Consider the following 21,373-nt stretch of genomic DNA (forward strand, 5'->3'; position numbering starts at 1 on the left):
CACGCACTCACACGCACACGCACATGCATGTTCTTTACTTTTCCTAAAATACATGGCAGGAAGCTTGGAGGAGAGTAAGGATGGTAAGTCTGATTCTCCTGAAAATGACATTCAACTTTAGAGGTGGACAGGGAGGGACTGGCCTCTTCATCGTCACCCAATTTTAGTAACAAATGGTGTTTATTCATGAAAAGAAAAGAGACTAGGTTTGCTTTTTAAATTACTGCTTATAAAAATTAATGACATTTCAAACCCATTTTAAAAAGTAATTATAGGACAGAGTGAGTTAATGGGCTCTTCTAGCACTTTCTTGCCTGGTATTGTTTTTAGTACATCACAGATATTAACTCCTTTAACCTTCCAACAGCCCTATGAGGTGGTCCTGTTAATATCCCCATTATATAGAGGAGATCACTGAGGCTCAGAATGGTTAGGTGGGTTGCCCAAGGTCACACAGTAAATGCTAGAGCTGCATTTGAATGCAGGCAGTCTGGCTCTGGAGCCTCAGTATAGGAGAAACATATTGAGCATTATCCTGGGTAACACACAAGTTATGGGGTTGAAGTATACGGTTAAGAAAAAGGGGGTAAGGTATAGGGTTAAGAGTTGGGGAGTTTAATCCAGAATTTGTGTGTGTATGTGTGTGTGTGTGTGTGTGTGTGTGTGTGTGTGTACACAGTGCCTACTTATGCTTTAAAAATTAAAATGTTCATTAGTCAGGGGATCCTGTTGCCCTTAGTTGTTATAGATCCAACAATGCAAGCCCAGATAAATAGACTTTTAGGTAAGAAAAATATTACTTAATCATTTTAAGGCTTAGCATTAATGCCTAATAATGATTTTGCAGTTGTTAAGGGATCAGGTTAAATATATTTGGCTGTCATTTGATAATAACATTAAGTTTGGCTTCCATCTTCATGATTTGATGCTCAGGCAGCAGGCTTTTCTTCTCATAAGTTAAAACTACCATCAGTGGGAACATTGGACATATTAACCCCACTGGGCTTCCCTCTGCATTTCTGGGAATGTATATGCTCAAATAGCAGGTCAGGTGCTCCGCTGACAGATGGCAGAAGAAGTAAACACCACCAGCCCGAGGCGCTCTCACCTTAATCCCCTGCAGTAAAGGAGGCGGTTTCCAGTACCGCTTTAGGATTCTGGTTTCATGGTTCCCTGTAGTCAGTAGTCTCCCGAGGCTTTGACCCTTCTTACCTCCAACTTCACTCCTGCCCTAGTGGATCTCTGGGTTCTGAAGCCCTACCAGAGTCTGTGTCCGTCTTGTTAGCATCCTGAATGCCCGTCCTAGCACTTGCTGTTGCAGAAGCCCCGTGCCCCATGTTCACGAGTGGGACAAATCTACACCATGAATTGGTGAAAAGGGAAAGAGGAATTTATTCAAGATAACCTTGGAGTTTGGTCCTGGTTCCTCCTTGTCTCGGGGCTCCGGGTGCCAGGTCTTCTCTCAATCACACGGGGGCAGCAGAGGCGCAGTATGGGCTGTGCTTGGGGGAGCCGGCCGCTTGTGATTAGAAGTGCTCTGCTTCCCGCCTCTCCTGGGAAAGGCCTCTCCTCCCCTCTCCAGGCTGACCATGCTGTATCATATTTTTTAAAAAAGAGGGAGAGGGAGAAGCAGACTCACCCTGAGCAGGGGCTCGATCCCAGGACCCTGAGATCACCACTTGAGCCAAAGGCAGACGCTTAACCAACTGAGCAACCCAGGCGCCCCCATGTTTTTTAAACTTAAAAAAAAGAAACCCCACACGTGTAATATATTCCTCATTGCAGAAAAAATCAGAAACTACAGTTAAAAAAGAAAAAAAAATTGCAGTCTTTTCACCCAGAGATGTTCATATTTTGTAATATTTCATACATATGTATTTATACATATACACATCCTCTTTTGTTAAGAACTTTTTCCGTTTAAAAGAATGCAGTGGCAGTGTATTTCTATAGAATCCTTATTTCTATCAGAATCTGATAAAGAGCTATCACGTGAGGAACACTGACATAAGGTACATCTGATCCTGTGTAACAACAATGTGTTTTGCCAATTATTTTTATCTTTTTTTTTTTTTAAAGATTTTTTGTTTATTTATTTGACAGAGAGAGACACAGTGAGAGAGGGAACACAAGCAGGGGGAGTAGAGGAGGGAGAAGCAGGCTTCCCGCAGAGCAGGGAGCCCGATGCGGGGCTCGATCCCAGGACCCTGGGACCATGACCTGAGCTGAAGGCAGACGCTTAAACGGCTGAGCCACCCAGGTGCCCCTATTTTTATCTTTTTAAATAATGGCCATAGTGATTTCAGTGATATTGGTTATTATAGAATATGTGTTATGGGAACATATGGTATATTCGAGCTTGGGGTCAGCATATCTCATGTTCTTCCCTGGGAGTCAATGATGATTTTCTTCTTTTCTTCTTCACGGACTGTGTGGAAATTTTTTCCAGCATTTAGCCTATTGGAACCTCCACTGAAGCAACAACCTACCTCATGCTGTTGGCATCCTGCTCTGTCCCCTGCCTGGCCTGTGTGTGCTCTCCTCCTTCACAACTCACCTCTCCGGGCAGACAGCCCTTCTTCTGTGGTGGCTAACAGGCGACCGATCTGTAGTCTTCCCACAGATAACCTTATCAGGGGACTTCTGGGGTTATGACTTCTAAGTAATTTTTAATGTGTTTTAGCCGGAGAGGTCAAGAAATGCAAACAGTGCTGTTCTTGTTGGGACAGGGAAGGTGGGTCTGCATTCCCTCCGGCGTCTTCCCCTCCTCGAGGGCCTCCCCCTGCTCAGAGGACACGGCATCCACCGCCGGGACTGCAGTGTAACCTTGGCAGTCTCCCGCCCTACACCTGTCATGAGGAGTTGGTGGTTTGGACATGTGGCAGGGGAGACTTTGGGTCCCTCTGCTCACATAACGCTGCGTCAGTGATGCGGTGTTTGAACTCAGTATAGGGCTGGGCCTAATGAACACGCACCTGTGTTTGTGTTCCTGGCCATGCTTCTTGGATTATTGTCCTTCGGCGGTAGCTGGACAGACACAGAATAGCTGGTCATGAACAGGATCCTGCGTCACTAGGGTGGGGTGGGAGACCTTGGGCACCATTATGTCATGTGACATGACATGGTGGGAAAAGTGAGGGGATATTTCCTCGCTGACCAAATTAAAGGAAGCCTGTTTTTACATTTTACCACTTCTGTGTTACACCCCATGAAGGACTTTTCTGTCTCTCTAGATGAAAATGAGCACTCTAATTCTGAGTCAGTCCTGACTTAGCAGCCACCGCCTAGCATAGCGTATTGTTGGTTTCTGGGTGTAAAGACCCCCTTTTTTTTTGCACTCAGGAAGCTGGAAGGGGATGAGGACAGGAAAGAAAATGAAGAAATGCTCTTAACACTTCTGCAGCCTTACCCGGGAGCCTCTCGGAGCAGAGCCAAGCAGTGTGAAAGCACCTTCACACTCGCTCTGCTAAGGTGATCCCCTAATTGCGTGCCATCAGGAAATGTGTGGGATGAGAGAGAGACAGTTTCCCAGGGGGCCTGTCTTCCTGGGCTCAATCAGGAAACACATTTTCACTTACAAAGTCTGGGCGAGGCCCGTGTGTGTGTGTGTGTGCATGCGCGCGCACGTGGCTGCTGGACGATCGTGCTTTCCCATGCTCATCACTCACCCCTCTAAGCTGCAGGCTCTCTGGACAGCCCTACCCTCGTCCCATTCCAGAGAAATCCTGCGCAGGTGACACACACTGCTCAGCCCAGCAGTTTTAGGTGTTGGTGGTTCAGGTGGCTCCTCTCGTTTTCGTATTTTGCTCTGTTGCCTCTGTAGGGCTGTGAGCCGCAGGTCCTCTCCTCCCACCCTGATATGTGGAGCCGTGTGTGGGAGCTTAGACCTGAATTGTGTGTTAGCAGAGACCGCCTGATTTGACTTCTACTCACTTCATTTTATAGAAGAGGAAACTGCGGTGCAGTGAGGTTCAGGTCATCCAAACATCTAGACGTAGAACAGGGACTAGACCTCAGCCACTTTAAGTTTTAAATTGGTGCATACCTTGATTTTTCTTCTGCTGTGCCCCTTTCTCTTTCAAGGACCACTGCCTTTCGTCAGCACAGGGCTAACTTCAACCTGAATAGGAGGGCCTTGCGTTTTCGAGGACCCCACTCTGGCTCACCTCTAGCCACACGTCTCTCCATGGAAAGAGTAGTCAGCAGGTCCAAGGCGAAGTTTGCATGTGGAGCTCTCACTCTACCCCTTCAGACCCTACCCTGGTACCTGGGATTCTGGAATTCCCTGCCCCAAGAGCCTTGGCCCATCTCCAGGGCCTGTGTGGGTCTCTACCCCAAGTCTCGTCTCGGAAGGATAGACCAAGCCACCAGGGGGGCACCCCCAAAGCTGATGGGGTGTGTCAGGAGTTTGAACCTTGGCTGCCATGTGCCTGAAATCCTGCATGGCGTATCAGGGCCTCTCAGCTATAATCCTCTCTGTCTAACTCCACTTGTCTTGTTCTTGGAACCTACACACAGTTCCTGGGACAGGTCTTTCCAGCTAAGTGCGCTGGGCTTTCACTGTGTCCCGCCTCTCCTCATGTGTTTACTTGGCCCCTACGGCTGTGCCCGTTTGCACTACACACTATTACCTTCTTCCCTGGGTTCCCCTGTTCTCTGTAGATTGACCGTCACTGCTGATCCCACCTACTGCTGTACCCGGAGAGGCCACTGGAGTACCAGTGAATGACGCAACTTAGCCCTCTGCAGACCTTGATCTTGCTTCAGTTTGCTTTCATTTCTCCATTATCTGTTACTTCTGGTTGTGTGAGGAGTGTAAGCTTTCTTTTCAGGTGAAAATATTTCAAACTCCAGTGGATCTTTGGGGACCAGACAGAGTTCCCCAGAGAGCCTGGAAGGGCATTGCAGTATAATTTTGTGGTCAAGTCAGCCATTCCACAGCCCCAGAAAACATTCTAGAGCTCTCTTGCTCCTGGTCCTGGTAATAGAATATTTCAGAAGTCTCCTCTGGTCCCTGCAAAACAAACCCTTTGTGATACAGCAATTACACAGGAAGAGGAAGGAGAAAATGCATCCTTGTTTGTTTTTACCCCTGCACTTAGGCCAAAGCCCCATGAACAGCCCTCAAAGCTTAAGTAAAAGATCATAAATAAATATTATTCAAAGTTTAGGGTTTTAGCACCCTGTGACTATCATTTATTTGCATATGTCACGCTTCAGTATTTAAAAGTCTTGGGAGATGGTTCGCGAGTCTCCTTACATCTTGTTATGCAGCCTGTGGAACTTTAAATTGTGTTCCACTGTATCCCAGCACCTCTCCAAATCCACCCCAGGACTTTGAGGTCGATGGTTTAGCTTTTGGACACCCTCCTCCTAACCCTCAGAAATTTAGAGACAATATCTCTAAAAGACCGGGCTGGGCGTGGGATTGGGGAGGGATTCGTGTGGGATTTTTTTCTTCAGAAGGACACGGATGCTCGGCTCTTCCATCATGAAGCCACCTGATATGCACCTATATATAATTATTTTGCATGTGTGCACTAGGTAAGCTTTTTGATTGTAATCATTTTGCATTTTATGTAGTGACCCAGACATCCCACGGGAACGAATACACCACATGCGTAACTAGTATGAGTGCTTCACAACTGAATGCATATTTACCATGAATGATATCCTCTGATAACCGTGTGTTCCAGTTGATTGTTTCATTAAAAAATTCACCCCTGACAACCCAAGTGTTTGTACAGCCCACTAATGGTTCATGATTGGGAAGTTGGAAAATACTACTCTGATAGTTCCATAAGAAGGTGAGAAAAGGTCCTGCATCTCTGTAGGAGGCTGACTTATCCAGAGAGTGGTTTCTATACACACACTCGTGTGCACACACACACACAGCGTAGCCCAGCTACTTCCATTTCTCAGTAAGGTGTGTGACAAGATTTGATGGAAAGTACATCTATCAAGAGGTCCTGGTTTAGAGCTTCTGGTACAGCAAGTAATTGGGAAACCCCAGTTTATTCTTTTTCCTGGGTTCTGATTTGTCACTCCAATGGGAAATCAGGTACCTAATGTTCCATGTATAACATGCGGTAACTATATGACCATTTCCTCTCTCTCTCTCTCCCTCTCCCTCTCTGTCTCTCATAAATAAAGGAAACAGGGGCACCTGGGTGGCTCAGTCAGTTAAGCGTCTGCCTTCGGCTCAGGTCATGATCCCAGGGTCCTGGGATCGAGCCCCGCATCGGGCTCCCTGCTCTGTGGGAAGCCTGCTTCTCCCTCCTCTCCCACTCCCCCTGCTTGTGTTCCCGCTCTCTCTGTGTCTCTCTCTCTGTCAAAAAATAAATAAAATCTTTAAAAATAAATAAAATCTTTAAAAATAAATACATAAATAAAGGAAACAGTAGAATACAAAAAGTTAAATGAAAGACAAAGAAAACCATGAGGCTGGTGATATATTTCCTAGTTGTTTTAAGAGTAGGTCTCGCCCTCCTGGCTGCTTTTGAATGTTTTGCCTCATTTTCCTTGATCCGCCTCCCACGATACAGGGTGATGCTTTTTGCTGGGCGAGGCCAGCCGCCGCCTTTGGCTGCTCTTTTGCTAGGACCTGCGTGAGGACAGCCACTAAGTTTATCTGTACATCTCACCACAGGACAAAATCCACATTTCCAGTCAAGAGTTGGATACTCCAGTTAAACACGTTGTGAAAAATCTTTTGGCCCAGATAAATGTTTGCTATGAGTACTCCTTTCTCTAAATTGAGACCTTGCTCCCGGAAGCCCAAGAATTCATTAAGCCGTAATTAGCCACGGTCACTGATGATTTAAAATGCAGTAATAAAGGAAAAGTTTATCCTGGGCTTTGAATGCACTGTTGGGTCTGTCCTATGGTTGGCTTTTTATAGCTTTGGCTTTAAAATGATTCTTCCATTTCATCTGATGGCTGCCTTTCCTTCAGCCAGCCCTTCGTGCAAGCAGGGTAAGAGCTGTTATCCACGCTCCCAGTGCTGCGGGCCGTGGCATCTGTCCCAGGGGCATCGGGGAGAATCCCACACCATCTCAGACCACTGTTTCAGTTAGGAGGCCCCAGGCTTCCCTGTAAAGGGCTGGCTTCATCAGTCATCAGTGGGAAGGGACAGCAAGCACTCTTGAAAGGTGTCTTTGCTTTAAGAAACCCAGAGTACTCCAGGAGGGGGGATTCTCTCATTCTTTTGTTAGCTGATGAGGTCACAGGAATTCACTTTGATTAGCCACCTAAACTTAGGACCCAGATAACTTTATCAAAGGTATGCAGCAGTGGTACCAAGATCTAAACTCAGCCAATCCCCTGTTCCGATGCAGACGCACCAATCCTAACGCCATCTCATCTACTCTTCCAGTGTCTCACAGAGGGACAGGTCTTGTAGTTTCCATTTTACTGAACAAAGCCCAGGTTTGACTTCCAGACACCTGACATAGGGCAGGGAGCACCCTTGATTCTTTTACCTCTCACTTGGCATTGTATCTTTGGTATGGCCGGAGATGTGCCAGGAGATGTTCATGTGCCCTTGTTTTATTTGTATCATTGTCACGGAGACTTTGTTAGTATGTATCTCATTGCCATTGGACTGATTTTTATTGTGGCTCTGCCATCTGTGGCTTGGCCCCTGTTGATAGTAACCTTTTCTTTTTTTTTCTTTTAGAGAGAGCTCCAGAGTGAGTGTATGGGGGGAGGGGCAGAGGGAGAGGCAGAGAGAGAGAATCTTTAGCAGGCTTCATGCCCAGCATGGAGCCCGATGTGGGGCTCGATCTCACGACCCTGAGATCATGACCTGAGCTGAAATCAAGAATCAGACTCTTAACCAACTGAGCCACCCAGGCACCCCCATAGTAACCTTGTCTTATCTAATGGTGGACGTATCTCTTCATTGGGCTGTTGTTGATATGATGTCAACATCCCTGGGTTTAAGAAAAATCTACCTAACTAAGAGGTATTTAGGTTATTGATTTTATTAGGTTATCAATGAGGGTACCATGTTGTCATGCATTGGAAAGTCCATGAACTACAGAATCAGGTTTTAGTTTACAGGTGAGGTCTTCAACTTATGACAGTTGTTTGGTATCTCAATATATGGAGTTCCTAGAACTCAATCAGTGGGTGCTCAGTCACTGTTAATTTCCTTTCCTTATGACAAAAATGAGTGTTTCTGTTGCATGAATGAATATATATGAATTTCCCAGACTTGATTGGATCATAGAAATCTGTTTAGATTTGGGCTGGACGAGCTCAATCACTTCCCTTGGGTGAAATCACTCGGAGTTGCTGATGGATGGGCTTCAGAGTGTCATCATTTGCACCATCAGCTCAGTTCACCTTCACTGATCCGAGGAGGAGAAGCAGCAAATAGCATATGATCAATCACTGTTGCTTTCAACCAACATTTCAAGCTAAAAAAAAAAATCTATTTTAAAACTACATGTTTGCTCATCTCAAAGAGTGGGATTATAAACTGTTAGAAATCAGGGACCATTAAACAACTATTTACATTTCCAGTGGATTCAGAATGTAATTATCTTGAGTTTGGAGATGTGCTGCTGAATGCCAAGTAAACTGCCATACAACTGGAAAACGTCAAGCCTTCCCTGCTCACCCAGCCAGACTTCAATGGCCCTTCTTCCAAACTTGTAGCACTTTGCCTCCATAGTTAGGGGTCCCAACTTGAGGCTAAGACATCCTGCCGCTGGTGTTTAGGTGTGTCTGGTCTATTAGAGGTCCGCTTTCGGGGGGCACAATGGAGCCTCCTGGGAGACTCTTCAGCCTAGGGAAGGGGGTACCAGGGCTAGTTTTCTCAACCATAAATTTGAAGGGAGGCGTGATTCCAAGTAATTTGTGGATTTGGTTTTCTTGGTGTTTCACACTCTAAAGATGGAGCAAGGAGCAGGGAACAGGCAGGAAGGATGTGTAGGATGGTCGTGGGTGAATAAGGTTGATTGGTAAAATAGGGAATTTGGTTTCACTTTAAAATCACCTTAGGACTTGGGAGCAAAGGGAAATGGCTTTGGTAACATCGGGAAAGCTGCACAGAGCACAGCTGAGCTTGAGCACCTCAGGCTGCCAGCTTCAAGACATGGTTCCTCAGCAGCAAGCAAGGAAACTGGGAGGCCCCTTTCCATAGTCTAGCAGGCAACAAAAACATGAATCAGTACCACAGAAGGAGGCCAGAATATGAGAGGAAAGGGTTTGTGCCCTATGGTCAAGTACAGGTCTTATCTGTGGGCTCACCTGTATCTGTTCTAGGAGTCCCAAAATACAGCAGAGAGAACCCAGTGAAGGCTTCGGGGCCAGCACCACAGATGGTGGTCAGTAAAATGTAAGCTACTGCCAGCCACATATTAGCACTGTGAGGATGAATGCTCCCCCAGGAGGTGGGTGTGCATTAGGTCACTTAGCGCCCAGTTTTGGGAAGACAGCTATGCTAGCTGAGAACGGAGTGCTCTGCAAAAGAGCTGGGGAAAAAGCTTGCTGAATTATATGATCTCTTTTTTTCCCTTTTTTCTCAGCTTTATCGAGGTATAATTGACAAAATTGTTAGATATTTAAAGCATACATGATGATTTGATGTACGCATACATTGTGGAAGTAATCCTCATAGTAATTAATGCATCCATCACCTCACATGTTTACCTTTTTTTGTTTCTAATTTTCCAGTGAGTGCATTTTAGTTCAACTCTCTTAGCAAATTTCAATCATCCCATACAGCGTGACAGAGTAGAGTTACTATGTTGTACGTTAGATCCTGCGACCTTATTTATCTTACGGCTAAAAGTTTGTATTCTTTTACTGGCCTCTCCCTATTTCTCCCAACCCCCAGCCCTGGGCAACTACTTTTCTACTCTTGAGTTCAACTTAAAAAAAAAATAATTTTTTTTTTTTTTAAGGTTCCATATATAAGTGATACCATATGGTGTTTTTCTTTCTCTATTTGGCTTACTTCACTTAGTGTAATGCCCTCCAGGTTCATCATCCATATTGTCACAGATGACAGGCTCTCTGCAAGAGGAATTTAAAACAATCATGCTCTCAGTATTTCTCAGCCTTGAGTAACATACAGAACCTTCTAAAGAACATGTTGCCTGAATATACAGAAACCAGGTCCAAACAACTGTGATTATACTTCTAGATAACAGTGAACAAAAAAATGTACAAGGTACTAAAAAGACCTCCATATTAATAGAATTTAAATTAATGATATCGATTAATGGGATGAATGATTTTGTTTTGCTTAAGTTTACCAGGACCACACAGTATTGGTTTTGTTGTTGTTGTTGTTGTTTTGGTTTTTTGGGGTTTTTTTGTTTTGTTTTGTTTTTTGAGTTCAGAAGCCTTCTGCCCCAAGTGCTGTGGGCTGCCCCAATTCCGTCCCCACTCTTAGCCAGCTAGCTGCTGACAGCAGTGTCGTCCTATGGCCAGCCTGTCCCTGCTTGGCTTAACCCCCAGGAGAACTCGTGTCATTGGCGCTTGTCAGGGTGGAAGCTGCAAACTCTGGAAAGACTAGCTAGTCCTTCTAGTACTTGAAAGCTCTTCAGGAGGTAGATTGTGTCTAGAGGCAGGTTCTCTGGGAGAGCCCAGAATTCTGCAAATGAGTGATTTGCTGATGTTTTCCAATGAGCTTGTCTGGCTTTCTGATGTGACATCACAGCATGAATTTTTTGAAAATTTCTAAGACTCAAGAAAAAGCATCTGCTTATAAAATCGTTCCACTTTGCCATGTGCATGGGGCTTGGGGAAAGGAGTGAGACGAAGAGGAGCTTCAGCTCTAGGCTGCTCACACGGATTTATCCCAGAGGCTCTGATTCAGGAGGCTGTGTTGTAAGATCCTTTTCTGCGGCTTGCAGTGTTCAGAATTTGCAAAGAATGTCACCATCTGCTCTCTCTGTGACCTGATGTCACACAGACCAGAATATAGGATTCTCATCCCAAACCCTTCCCTTTTAAGGGTATGCACAGTTGTCCAATTTTAGGGAGAGAACAACTCTTTTTTGCTCCTGCTCCCTGCCTCTTCCTGGAGAAAGATCAGAGTCTGTAAGGGAGGATGGTTTCCGAGATCCCTGGCTCTGAGCATGCGTCCAGTTGAGCAGACTTCTTTGCTCTGTCATATTTTGGCTTCATTTCTGATTGTAGAGATGCCATGAGCCTACAAAGACCACGGGTGTGAGGTGCCCCTGGCTGTTTGCCTCCCCTGCCATTCTTGTTCTTGCTCTCTTTCTCCTCAAGTTTGCCATCTGAGTGACTGTGGCTCACGGATACTTCCACCATTTCCAATGACAGCCACCACCTCTGGCCATTCCTTCAGTTCTCTGCTTTTCTTCTTTGTTACGTCTTCTTCAGCGTTTCCCTTCTCGTACGTAGGTAAATGAGTTCTCCTGGTACCACCATCACCCGCCCATCGAATTGTTCTTTTTGTTTTTTGTTTTGTTTTGTTTTGTTTTGTCTCAGTGGCTGACAGATAAGTCCCAGCATGTCAGGGATAATTTGGGGCATTCGCCTCTTACTCAGAACAGCACAAGAACTGGACAGGCTATTAAAGTGGGGGGGGGCTCATTCCAAACTCTGGGGAGCTCTGCACCACTGGTGCTCGAAGGCACTGGTGTCCGTATCTCCCTCCAAACAAGACTTTCCCTCGGCTCTGTGTGTTCAAATTCAGACACGAAGCTACAGCAGCTTCCCCGGGACACGGGGGCAGACGTCACCTGAAAGCACTCTCTTCTGATTCAGACTCTCCTCATGGCTTTGATTTGCTGTGTTTGCAGAACTCTCCTGCAGCAACTACAGAAGCTTCAGACTTTGGTGATGGGCAAGGTTTCACGCACCTGCAAGTTGGCGGGCACGCAGACTGGCACGTGCCTCATGGTGAGTTTCCCAAAGGGACAGTGCCGCAAGTGCCCTGCCCTCCCCCTCCCAAGTCTCCAGTCTCTCCCCAATTTGCCATGTCCAAATGGGGTTGGAGGAGTGATGAAGCTCACTCTGAGGCAGTTCCTTTGCTCTGATGTTACAGGGGTTGACCTGTTGGTGCAGTCTGGCCTGATGAAGGGGAGTCTGGGTGTTGTAGGGCTAGAGGTTTGCTCTGTGGATCGTGGAACTGACAGCTCCCTGTGCTCTCTCCTCCCCCTGCAGGTGGTTGTGCTATGCTTTGCTGTTGCATTTGGCAGCTTCTTTCAGGGCTACGGGCCCTATCCTTCTGCCACCAAGATGGCTCTGCCCAGCCAGCATTCTGTGCAGGAGCCGTATACAGCCTCTGTCGGTAAGACAGCATCTTGTTTCAGTTCTCTGGAGCTTTCTGAAAGCTCAACTTTCTGAAGGAAGCCTTCTGAGAAAGTCTTATCTTTAAAAAGTGGTAAAAGTGTAGCTTCTCTATTGAAGGGAGGGAAGAAGGACACGGCGGGGGGAGGTCTGGTTCCTAGGCGTCTGGGCCCCTTCTTGTACCCCTCACCCACTGGCCTGAGGCACCACTGGGAATTCTCTAGAGAAGAGTACAGTTTCCAAACTCTTGCTCTAGACTATGTTCCCTGGCAAATTCTGAGGTCTCCTTTTGAGCTCTGATAAGGGAGAGGGATGTGGATTTGGTCGGGGAGGGGAGTAGATGGAGGGAGGCATTAAGCTTTCCGTGACATTTTCTACTTGCACTCAGTGGAATTATATGTTACCATAGTAAGAATTCGTGAAATGAATCTGTCTTACAAAACATTATGACCAAGATCTAGAGAATTTAGAGACTCAAGTGTTAGAGGTGTGATAACCTCACCTAGATCAATGGTCCCTTTTAAGTATGTAGGAAATAATGAAGTGGCTTGTGGGGATCATAATATATACATGAATACACATATACACTAATAAGAACAAGTGTGAAGTTGGGGGTACCAGATTCGGGGTAGGCACAGTTTTGTAGTTCTGAAAGGTCTCTGGTCTTCACCAGGTGGTTATATCTCTGCCAGGTTTATGACAGAAATGCTAGCATTTCAACCACATAATTTCAGTGATCTCTTGGGAAATTCTTTTTTTTCCATAAGGGAATGGATCTGTAAATTTAAATGGAAGCCAATGAGAGTAGAGTTTCTATGTTGTAGAAAATTGCTGCAGAGCCATCTAGCTCTGCAACTATCCTATAAAACAAAGAAACTCTCTCTCTCATTTGATTTATGGCTTTGGCTTTGTGGCTTCTCTCCGGTTTCTAAATGAAAATGCCATTTTCTGCCCTTGTACCTTCTCTCCATGCAAGACCAACTCATTGGAAATGTTTCTTATTTTAGCTGGTCTGGACATCTCCAAGCATTTGACTCCCATTCTTCATGAATTGTTTCCCCCAGATGGTTTTGGGTGGGCAAGGAGGGGAGTTTTATTTTCAAAGCAGTGGGGGTGGCAGTTTGCTTCATGTTTATTTGCTTTTCTATTGTTCTTCCAGCACTGTATAATTGGTATAATTTTTCAATGCACACAACTCTGAAACCCTGAAGCCTTTATGGAAAGCCAACTCCAGCTGGCACCCTCAGTTCTGGGCAAAAGAACCCACAAATTCTCATCTGCTCCCGGCCCTGGGCGTTGAGTGAGGGGATGGGATAAACCCTATGGTCTTTCCCTAACACCTGTTACTTTGCTCTGTCCTCAGTGAAATCCAGGAATCTGCTGATCTACGAGGAACATTCTCCCCTGGAGGAGCCGTCCAGCCCAGCCTCAGCTGGGGAGCTTGGACATTGGGACAGAGGGTCCTCTCTGCTCAGGGCATCAGGGTTGGAGACCAGGCCTGATGTGGATCTCCCCCATTTCATTATCTCCAATGAGACCAGCCTGGAGAAATCAGTGCTGTTGGAGCTACAGCAGCACTTGTGAGTCAAGTACACACAGATGCAACTCCCCTAATGCACTGATGATGGGTTGTGAGTCAGCAACCTGGAATGTGGGGTGTAGACTTTCCCATAGGCCCAGTCCAGCCCCTGGGCTCTTTCAGGACCTATTTCTGGGACCCTGGGACTCTGGAGAGTCTACTACTTGCTAACAGCTGCCCTTAGCAGAGACGGGGGGTGGGGGAGACCTAGGATGAGCTGCCCCCATGTCTGCTTTGTCACTGGAGAGGTGGTGGCTCCAAGAAGTGGGCAAAGGGCTTGACTCCCTCCTTCCTCCCCTCAAAGCCTCATAGGTAAACATGCAGCACGACCTTAGCAGTGTGCTTGCCATGCAGATGCAGCCTTAGGACACCTGCCCTACCTTCCTTCCAACTAGAGATACATATATGTTATGCTGTTTGCCAATATAGAGTTTTATGATTTTATGTAAATAAACATGTATTAATTATAATTACATATTTACATTGAGGGACATCATTCGAGAGGCACTGTGCATAGACATGTTTCTATATTGAAAGTAACACTGGGTTCCGATTCTCCGTGAGTTGTTTCTTTTAGATCGTTAGTGGGGAAAGTCTTTTGGGAAACGTAAAGGCTTATAGGATGGCCAGATATTGTTATTGTGCTGGGGGGGGGGGGTGGTTCCTGAAAATGCCAAACAGCACAGGAAGGAGGGTCTGCGCGCACACTCCTGGCAATGCATTGGCGTGGGTGGGGATCTCGCTGAACTCACCCCTGTGCTTCCCAGAAATGATGCTATTCCAGTGCAGGTGCGCCCACTTGAAGATTCTACTTCAAATTCTGCAGCTTTTTTCCCCTAAAGCTGTGGGGAAGGTTCATAATTACATGTACTTTTATATGTTTACATAATACACGCATTTTGGACTTTTACTGGCAGCTATGCAAATGTGATATATAAATCCTTTTAAATACTTTAAGAGGCTAGGCATTATTATTTCCATTATAGAGAAATTTGTAGAAGTGCCACTGGGAGCTATGGAAGACTCAGCTGCTTGGTTACGTGGCTCATGCCACAAGTCCTCTCCCCTCTTGGCTCAACTGTTCAGGGACCCATTGAAACCCTCACTTGTTTTGGGATGTCTCCCTGACACCAAAGCCCCCAGCCCTCTGAGTGCCTAGAGACTTTCTAGGCTGTTACACAATTTAATAACATGTTTATTTTCTGTTATATGTTTAGTGTTATTTCAACTTAGCTTTTTTTTTTTTTTTTTTAATTTATCTGAATGATTAGTATTCTAGACCAGGGATCAGGCTTTATCCTTTTATTCTCTTCTTTCCAGAGTCTAGCATAAGGCTAACCATCCTCTGTAGATACATTCAGTTAAGGCAATTAGAACAAGAACCCGCTTGGGCCCACCCACAAAGTTGACAAGGTTGCAGTCATGGAATGATGGTATTGTACTCCCAAGCGTGAGAATCGTAGTTGTCAGTTGGTGGCTAAGACTCTTTCCTTTTGGTATCTTTCCAGGGTCAGCGCCAAACTGGAGGGGAACGAGACACTAAAAGTTGTAGAACTCGACAGAAGAGTGAACGCCACCTTCTAAAGAGGCTGTCTCCACCTCCCTCTTTCTCTTCACTCTGCTTTCCCATCCCCAAACCACCTCTGTCATAAGCTTTTCCTTTTTGCCTTTGATCTGGATAAAGACATGGGCGAGCGGTCGTGGCTTTGGATGGGAGGACAGCCTGGGATTTCCCCCTGCGGTGAGAGAGCACCTTCCCCTCCATTCCATGCCCCCCTGAAGAGGGGAGCCCAGCATCCCTCCCTCCCTCCTGTTTACTGCCATAGGAAATTATTTTAGGATCGTGGCTGGGACAAGCAGGCTCGTTTCTACCAATAGTGCCAAAAAGATACTGCCTGATTTTCATTGTGGGGTGTGACCACCTCTTTGAAGAAGAGATGACTCTTGTTCGTGTGAGACCCCAGACTCCAGCCACAAAAATACCAGAATGCCTGCTGGGATCTGGCAAAGCACTGACTGACGCCCTGCCTTCCTCAGCCTTGGGCTCCCGTGTGTCTGCCCCCGACAACCCCGAGGTGCCAGTGCCTTCAGTGAGCACCCCTGACACTCTGCCCCATCAGAGCCCTCGCAGATCGTCCTCCCCGCACTGGAGCGAGGGCTCCCCCTTCCCCATTCTCAGGCCGCAAGTGCAATGCCTGAAAGAATCAGGCTTTTCTACTCCAGGCGAACCTGCCCCATCTTGTTGCTTGTAGGGCATCCCCACAACCTGCGTCCCCACGTACCCATAGGTCTGCCTCCCTGGCTTCTCCTCCCCATTTGTAAATAGTATTTATTAGCTCGCTGAGGCTTCCCCTCTAGCAATCACACTGAAAAGATCCGATGCCTCCCTCCAAAGTGGCCTTTGGAGCTAGGAGGGCACCCTAAGCTCTGGGATCCCCAATCCTCCAGATGGTGTTTTGGTTTTTTTTTTTTTTTTACATTTTCTTCTTCTTTTTCTTCCTCTTCCTCTTCCTCCTCCTTCTTCACCTGGAGGCCTATCATTGTAATTGGGAAGTCCCCTTAAGAGCTTGTGTCCTCCTACAGAATGAAGTCAGAGGGAAATGCCTTAATCAGGTCTGCGGCTCTGTGGTCAGAGGCTTTTTCTGTCCTGTTCCCATAAGAGAAGGGAATCCTTGTCCCTGACAACAGGCATTTCGGACAGCCTTGCTGGCTTGCCTCTCCACACCTGCTCCTAGCCCCGTCCTCTCCACCCCCACACCCCACTTCTGCTTTACCCTCCTCTTCTGCCTCAACACAGGGGGCCTGAGGCCTGGGGTTGGAGTAGGTGACATTTGTGTATCCACAGTCTTACCTTTTATATTATAGTCAGGTTTGGCTACTTTGCAGCTTACCCAAAGAGATACAACCTAACCCCCCAACCTACTTTTTTTTGTTTGTTTGTTTAATGATTAAAAGTAACTTTTGTAGTTTAAAAAATTCTTTCTTCTTTCATACAAATAAGAAATGGAAATTGCCTTTTCATTGTATATTGTAGAAGATTCACTTTAAGTGTTTTTCCCTAGCTTGTGAAAGATTTTGTGTAAGAAATTTGCTTACATTTTGTATTTTATATTTAGTAGTAGCTGAAGGACCTTTAGCTTTAACTCCTCTCTCTCTCTCTCTCTTTGGTCTGCACTGTCATTGAAACCTGTACTTACAAGTGATTAAGCCCATACCTGGGCCTTCCATTCCATAGTAGATGCAGGATTTGGTGTCATTAGCATTTTTCCATCATACCTCATAAGCAGATCCCTGCTTTGTCGGCCTAGGTACATCTGCGGCTCGCCGTGAGTGATTCCCCTCTCTCTCTCTCTGCTGTGATGGAGAGAGTTGCAGACTAGGAGATGCCAAGTGTGTCTTCTCATCCATGTGTAAAGCTGGATTGGGGCTGCTGCTGTCTGCAGTTTCAGGGCCCCTTACATTGGCCAGGGAGAGCAGAGGCCGTGTGAGCTGTGTAGGAAGAGGGCTTACTAATGTGCCCCTTGCCCCTGCTTCTCTCCTCTCCATTCCCTCCTTCTCTTCAGCTCTAGATTTTCCTGGGCCTGGCTGGTGTCAGGTAGCCACGGGCCACTGCTGACCCATCCTTCTCTTTAAAATGCCATGTAAGTATCAAGCACAGGTACCTGTGGGGGCCTACAAAGGTAAAAAGAATGAGCTCAAGTAGTGTTTGGTCAATGAGAAAGGAAAGTTTTATATTTAAGGGCAGAAGTGTGAGCATGGGTCAGCCCACCCACCTGCTGCAGTGGAACCTGATCAGGTTTTGAAGGCTGCTCGATTAGCCAGGGGTGGGAAACCTGCTCTTCTGAATGAGGCGGGAGAAGGGACTGGCCAGCAAAAGTCCAGTACCTGTCCTTAGTACCTTGAGGATTTTATTTTCTCCCCTACCTGCCTTTGCTTGTCATCTCCATCTCTGGATCTCCAAACAGCAGGCTGTTTTCTCTGGGAAGCTCTTCTTCCAGAACTGAAGCTCTATCTGGAGACAGGAGACATCAGCCTGGGAGCTCAAATGGCCATGTTAAGGGGGTTCCAAGAACCAACCTTGCTGCTATTTTGCGAAAAACCTCTGCCCTCCACTCCCTGTTTGGGCAAGTCAAGGGAATAAACACATATCCCTTTAGGAGGATGCCATGGGGTCAAGAGGACACAGAAAAGTCGGATAATGCCAAGTAATTAAGGGATGTGTGCTCGTTTGCTGGATTTGCTTTCCCCCATAGAGCAGTCCCATAGACCAGTCAGTAATGCCTGGTTAACCCTGAAGATTTCAAATAGAGGCAGACATTGGCTTCTGAACTTCAGTTTTGAATACTATGAGACTATTAGCATCACCGTAAACCATAAATAATAAATAGGCTACTCATAAAGACATTAATTCTGTTTTTCATCAGGTAAACAGTGTTTCATCTCCCCTGTCTTTGATTACTCTGGTGAAGGAGATGTCTTGCAAACATTCCGAGAACAAGCACTTTTTCACTGGCTGAGCCCCGAGTAACCCAGGCACGCCCCCCCCCCCCCCACCAGCTTGGCCCTTTCCACAGCTCTTAACTCTGTGCTTAGAAATGGATGCTGGAGATGAAAGGCCTCGGTGCCAGTTTAAGAAAGAATTTCTGTGAAGTGTTAGGACTCTGGAGCCTCGGTCACATAAAGAGAGTGTTATGTAAATATCTGACAGCTGAACTAGGTTGCTCCTTTTGTGTGTGTGTGTGGGGGGGTGAGGTTTGACACCAGCGTAGGCAAAATTAGATAACCTTTTTGCTAATTAAAATGATTTTGATTTGGAGAACTAATTTGTAGGTTGTGAGAGCAGCTTTTAGCTCAACTTATTTACAAACCAACTATAATTACCATGTTTTTTTTTCTTCCTAAATCTCTCAGTTTAGCCTGAATGCCAAAAGGGGGTGGTGAATCTCCTGTGCCCATAGAGCGGGAGTGTTGAAGTGATTCATCTTTATTCTAGCCTTGAGGCGGTGTCCAGAATTTTGGTCACATGTGTTTCATTAAAATTTTTCAACACTTATGGCTCCTTTCCTCCATGGCCTCAGACCAAGCAAAACCACAAAGAGAGCATCAGAGGCATCTTGGAGCCCGCTCTTGAGCACACATGTCCTATGGGGCGTGTACTTGAGCATGACGCATAAATGGAGACCTCCTGCTCTTTGTGGAGGAAATGGACCATCCGTGCTGGTCTTGCTCACGTCGGGGAGATTGGAGACCGAGGAGAAGGGCTTTTGGCCTCCCCCTTGTCTGCATGAGTCACTGCTTTGGTTCTATCGAATCCAGGCTGACGGGACCTGTGAAACCATTAGCAGGTAGTGCTCTAGTGAGAGCCATTTCATTTGAATGCTTTTCCGCTGAGACAATTAGGAGAAATGTGATAGCATGAGCCCCTCTGGGAGGCCAGTTACAGGAGCAAGTGGGAGGCTGTGAAGGAGCCAGAGACGGATTTCACATTTCCCATTCAGTCAGTCCGTCAGTCAGTCCTAGGACTTTTCAGTTTTACTGAGGCAGAGTTCTGCATGGAGCCCTAGGGATTGTTGGGGAGTCAGGGGTCTGAGGAGATTTCATCAATCAATAGCTATTCAAAAGACAAAAGAGCTAGGACTCTCTCTCTGTCTCTCTCTCTCTCTCCCTCCCTCTTTCTGACACACAAATTTCCCCCTTGTTTCAAACACTCGTCTGCCTTAAATGTGCCTTTTATATATCCTCCAGGATAACTGAAGATTCTGTTGTCCCTGGGAGATGTTACAGATAGCCTTGTAGTATTAGACTGAAGTGGGTGTGGGGAAAGAACTTTTTCCGGAGGCCCGAAAATGGTTTCCTAAATGTGAGCCACGATCAGATTTGCACATCGGGAGAAAAGAAATGAGGTTTTGTCCATTAGGAAAATCCCGTTTTGTAGAGCTGCAGTCACATCTAAAACTGGCCAGCCTGGATTAAAGTTATTATAAATCCTCACAGCAGAACATGTTCTCAGGGCCAAGGAATCTGGCCCATTCGGGGATTGATGCTCCTTCTCTCTGTGGCCAAAGAGGCCTGCACTTAGCACAGGACAAATCTAGGTGTTGTTTCATTTTGTTCTTTTGGGGCATCGTAATTCAGGAACGCTTTATTTTTGTCTTGGTTTTGAGAAGGAAGGGAGATAATATTTCTTGAGCACTTATTAAGTGCTGCGTACTGTGCTTAATACATTTTGGCTTTTAATTTTATCGAGAAAACAGGGCAACTAGCTACTAGGAGATAGATAAACCACTAAGTGGTATGGGAAGTGCAGTTTGTGGGTTTGGTTAGGCAGAACTTTCCGGGAACTTGTAAGGTTGTCCAGGCAGGAAACACAGTGTCCATTCCCTCTGCTGGGCCCACTGTGCAATGTTAGTTCTTTGCTTCCTGCTGGAGGTATCCACCCGACGCTCATGTCCTGTCTTGTTCATCTAGTCTTCTGTGAATTCCAGCTAGCAGGCTTTGCATCCTGGAAAAGAAAAAACAGGGATTTTAGCTCTGTTCCTTCTCTCCTGTCTTTGCTCACCAGCTAAGTGAGAACGTGAACTTTTTGCACCACGGACCCATGGCCTGCACTGCTTAGAGCCTCTCCCTTGCAGATAAAATGCTTTGTGAGTCTATGGAAAACACCAGCACACCTTGACGAATCGTGAGGGACCCTATTGAAACAATGCTGAGCAGACCCTAGACTATAATCAACCATGAGCTTTAATGTCTGTGCTGACAGGCTGGACCTCTCCTCTCTTTTGTAATAGTTCTATAGACTAGCAGTGTTTAAGTCTAAATGGATTGTGAGTCTATTACCTGTCATATTGTGCTGGGGTTTTTTTTTTATGGCTTTTTATTCTTTATCATAGCTAAGTAAATGCCAAAAATTCAAAAAAAAAAAAAAAAAGCTTTGTAGGGTACTTGTACTTAGTTTGGAAAAAAAGATGAACTGAAATTGTTATGCTTTTGTATTTCCATTTCTTGCGAATAAAAATATTTTTTCTTAATTAGTAAAATGTTGTCCAGTCTTTAAAATTCTGGTAATCTGGTTTTAAAAGCATTTTGCTTTTCTGAGGAGCGCGGCTTTTGTATATGTGCGCCTAACCATTCTTTTCTGATTATCTAGTTGAACTGACAGAAGAGCCTCCGACCGGCAATTTGTCTGATAGCTAGGACTGAAATCCAAGCCTCCGTTGGAGGAATATTGAGAAATGTAATTTTTTCTCAGTCAGTCACAGGAAGAAAAACAGCGTTCTCTAGAGACTTTTGCCGCCTGACTGCTATGTTCGTTGTCTACTACAACTATGCGCTAACTAGATTACAGAATTCTTCCGATTTGATACTGCTTTCCCCATCTCAGGATGCTGGGGAATATGGTCTGGGCTGGAGCCAGAAGAGAAGGCTTTTTCTTCAGATGGACAGTTGCAGGGAAAGCCTAGCCCAGCATTGTGCTCCAGAAATCCTAATGAAATGGTTGATAAAGGTCAGTGCACTCAA

The 21,373-nt window shown here is 46.0% G+C and overlaps 1 protein-coding gene and 1 long non-coding RNA gene across 3 annotated transcripts in view; both read left to right on the plus strand.

Annotated features, from left to right (window-relative positions):
- Positions 1–20,883, plus strand: part of CREB3L2 (cAMP responsive element binding protein 3 like 2) — a 106,722-nt gene extending 85,839 nt beyond the window's left edge. For both annotated transcript variants that reach the window (XM_081800025.1, XM_081800026.1), the window contains exons 9-12: positions 11,787–11,886; positions 12,151–12,277; positions 13,640–13,856; positions 15,364–20,883. In XM_081800025.1, coding sequence (XP_081656151.1) covers positions 11,787–11,886; positions 12,151–12,277; positions 13,640–13,856; positions 15,364–15,439 — 520 coding nt within the window. In that variant the 3' untranslated portion in view covers positions 15,440–20,883. The remainder of the gene's footprint in view (positions 1–11,786; positions 11,887–12,150; positions 12,278–13,639; positions 13,857–15,363) is intronic.
- On the plus strand, positions 6,300–10,466 carry LOC145716468 (uncharacterized). Its single transcript, XR_014139111.1, has 2 exons — positions 6,300–8,094; positions 8,178–10,466. It is a non-coding gene; the product is annotated as an uncharacterized LOC145716468 (long non-coding RNA).
- Positions 20,884–21,373: the final 490 nt, after the last annotated feature.

The sequence above is a fragment of the Leptonychotes weddellii genome, chromosome 12 (genome assembly GCF_054177405.1).
Source record: "Leptonychotes weddellii isolate Sample4059 chromosome 12, ASM5417740v2, whole genome shotgun sequence".
Classification (NCBI taxonomy): domain Eukaryota; kingdom Metazoa; phylum Chordata; class Mammalia; order Carnivora; family Phocidae; genus Leptonychotes; species Leptonychotes weddellii.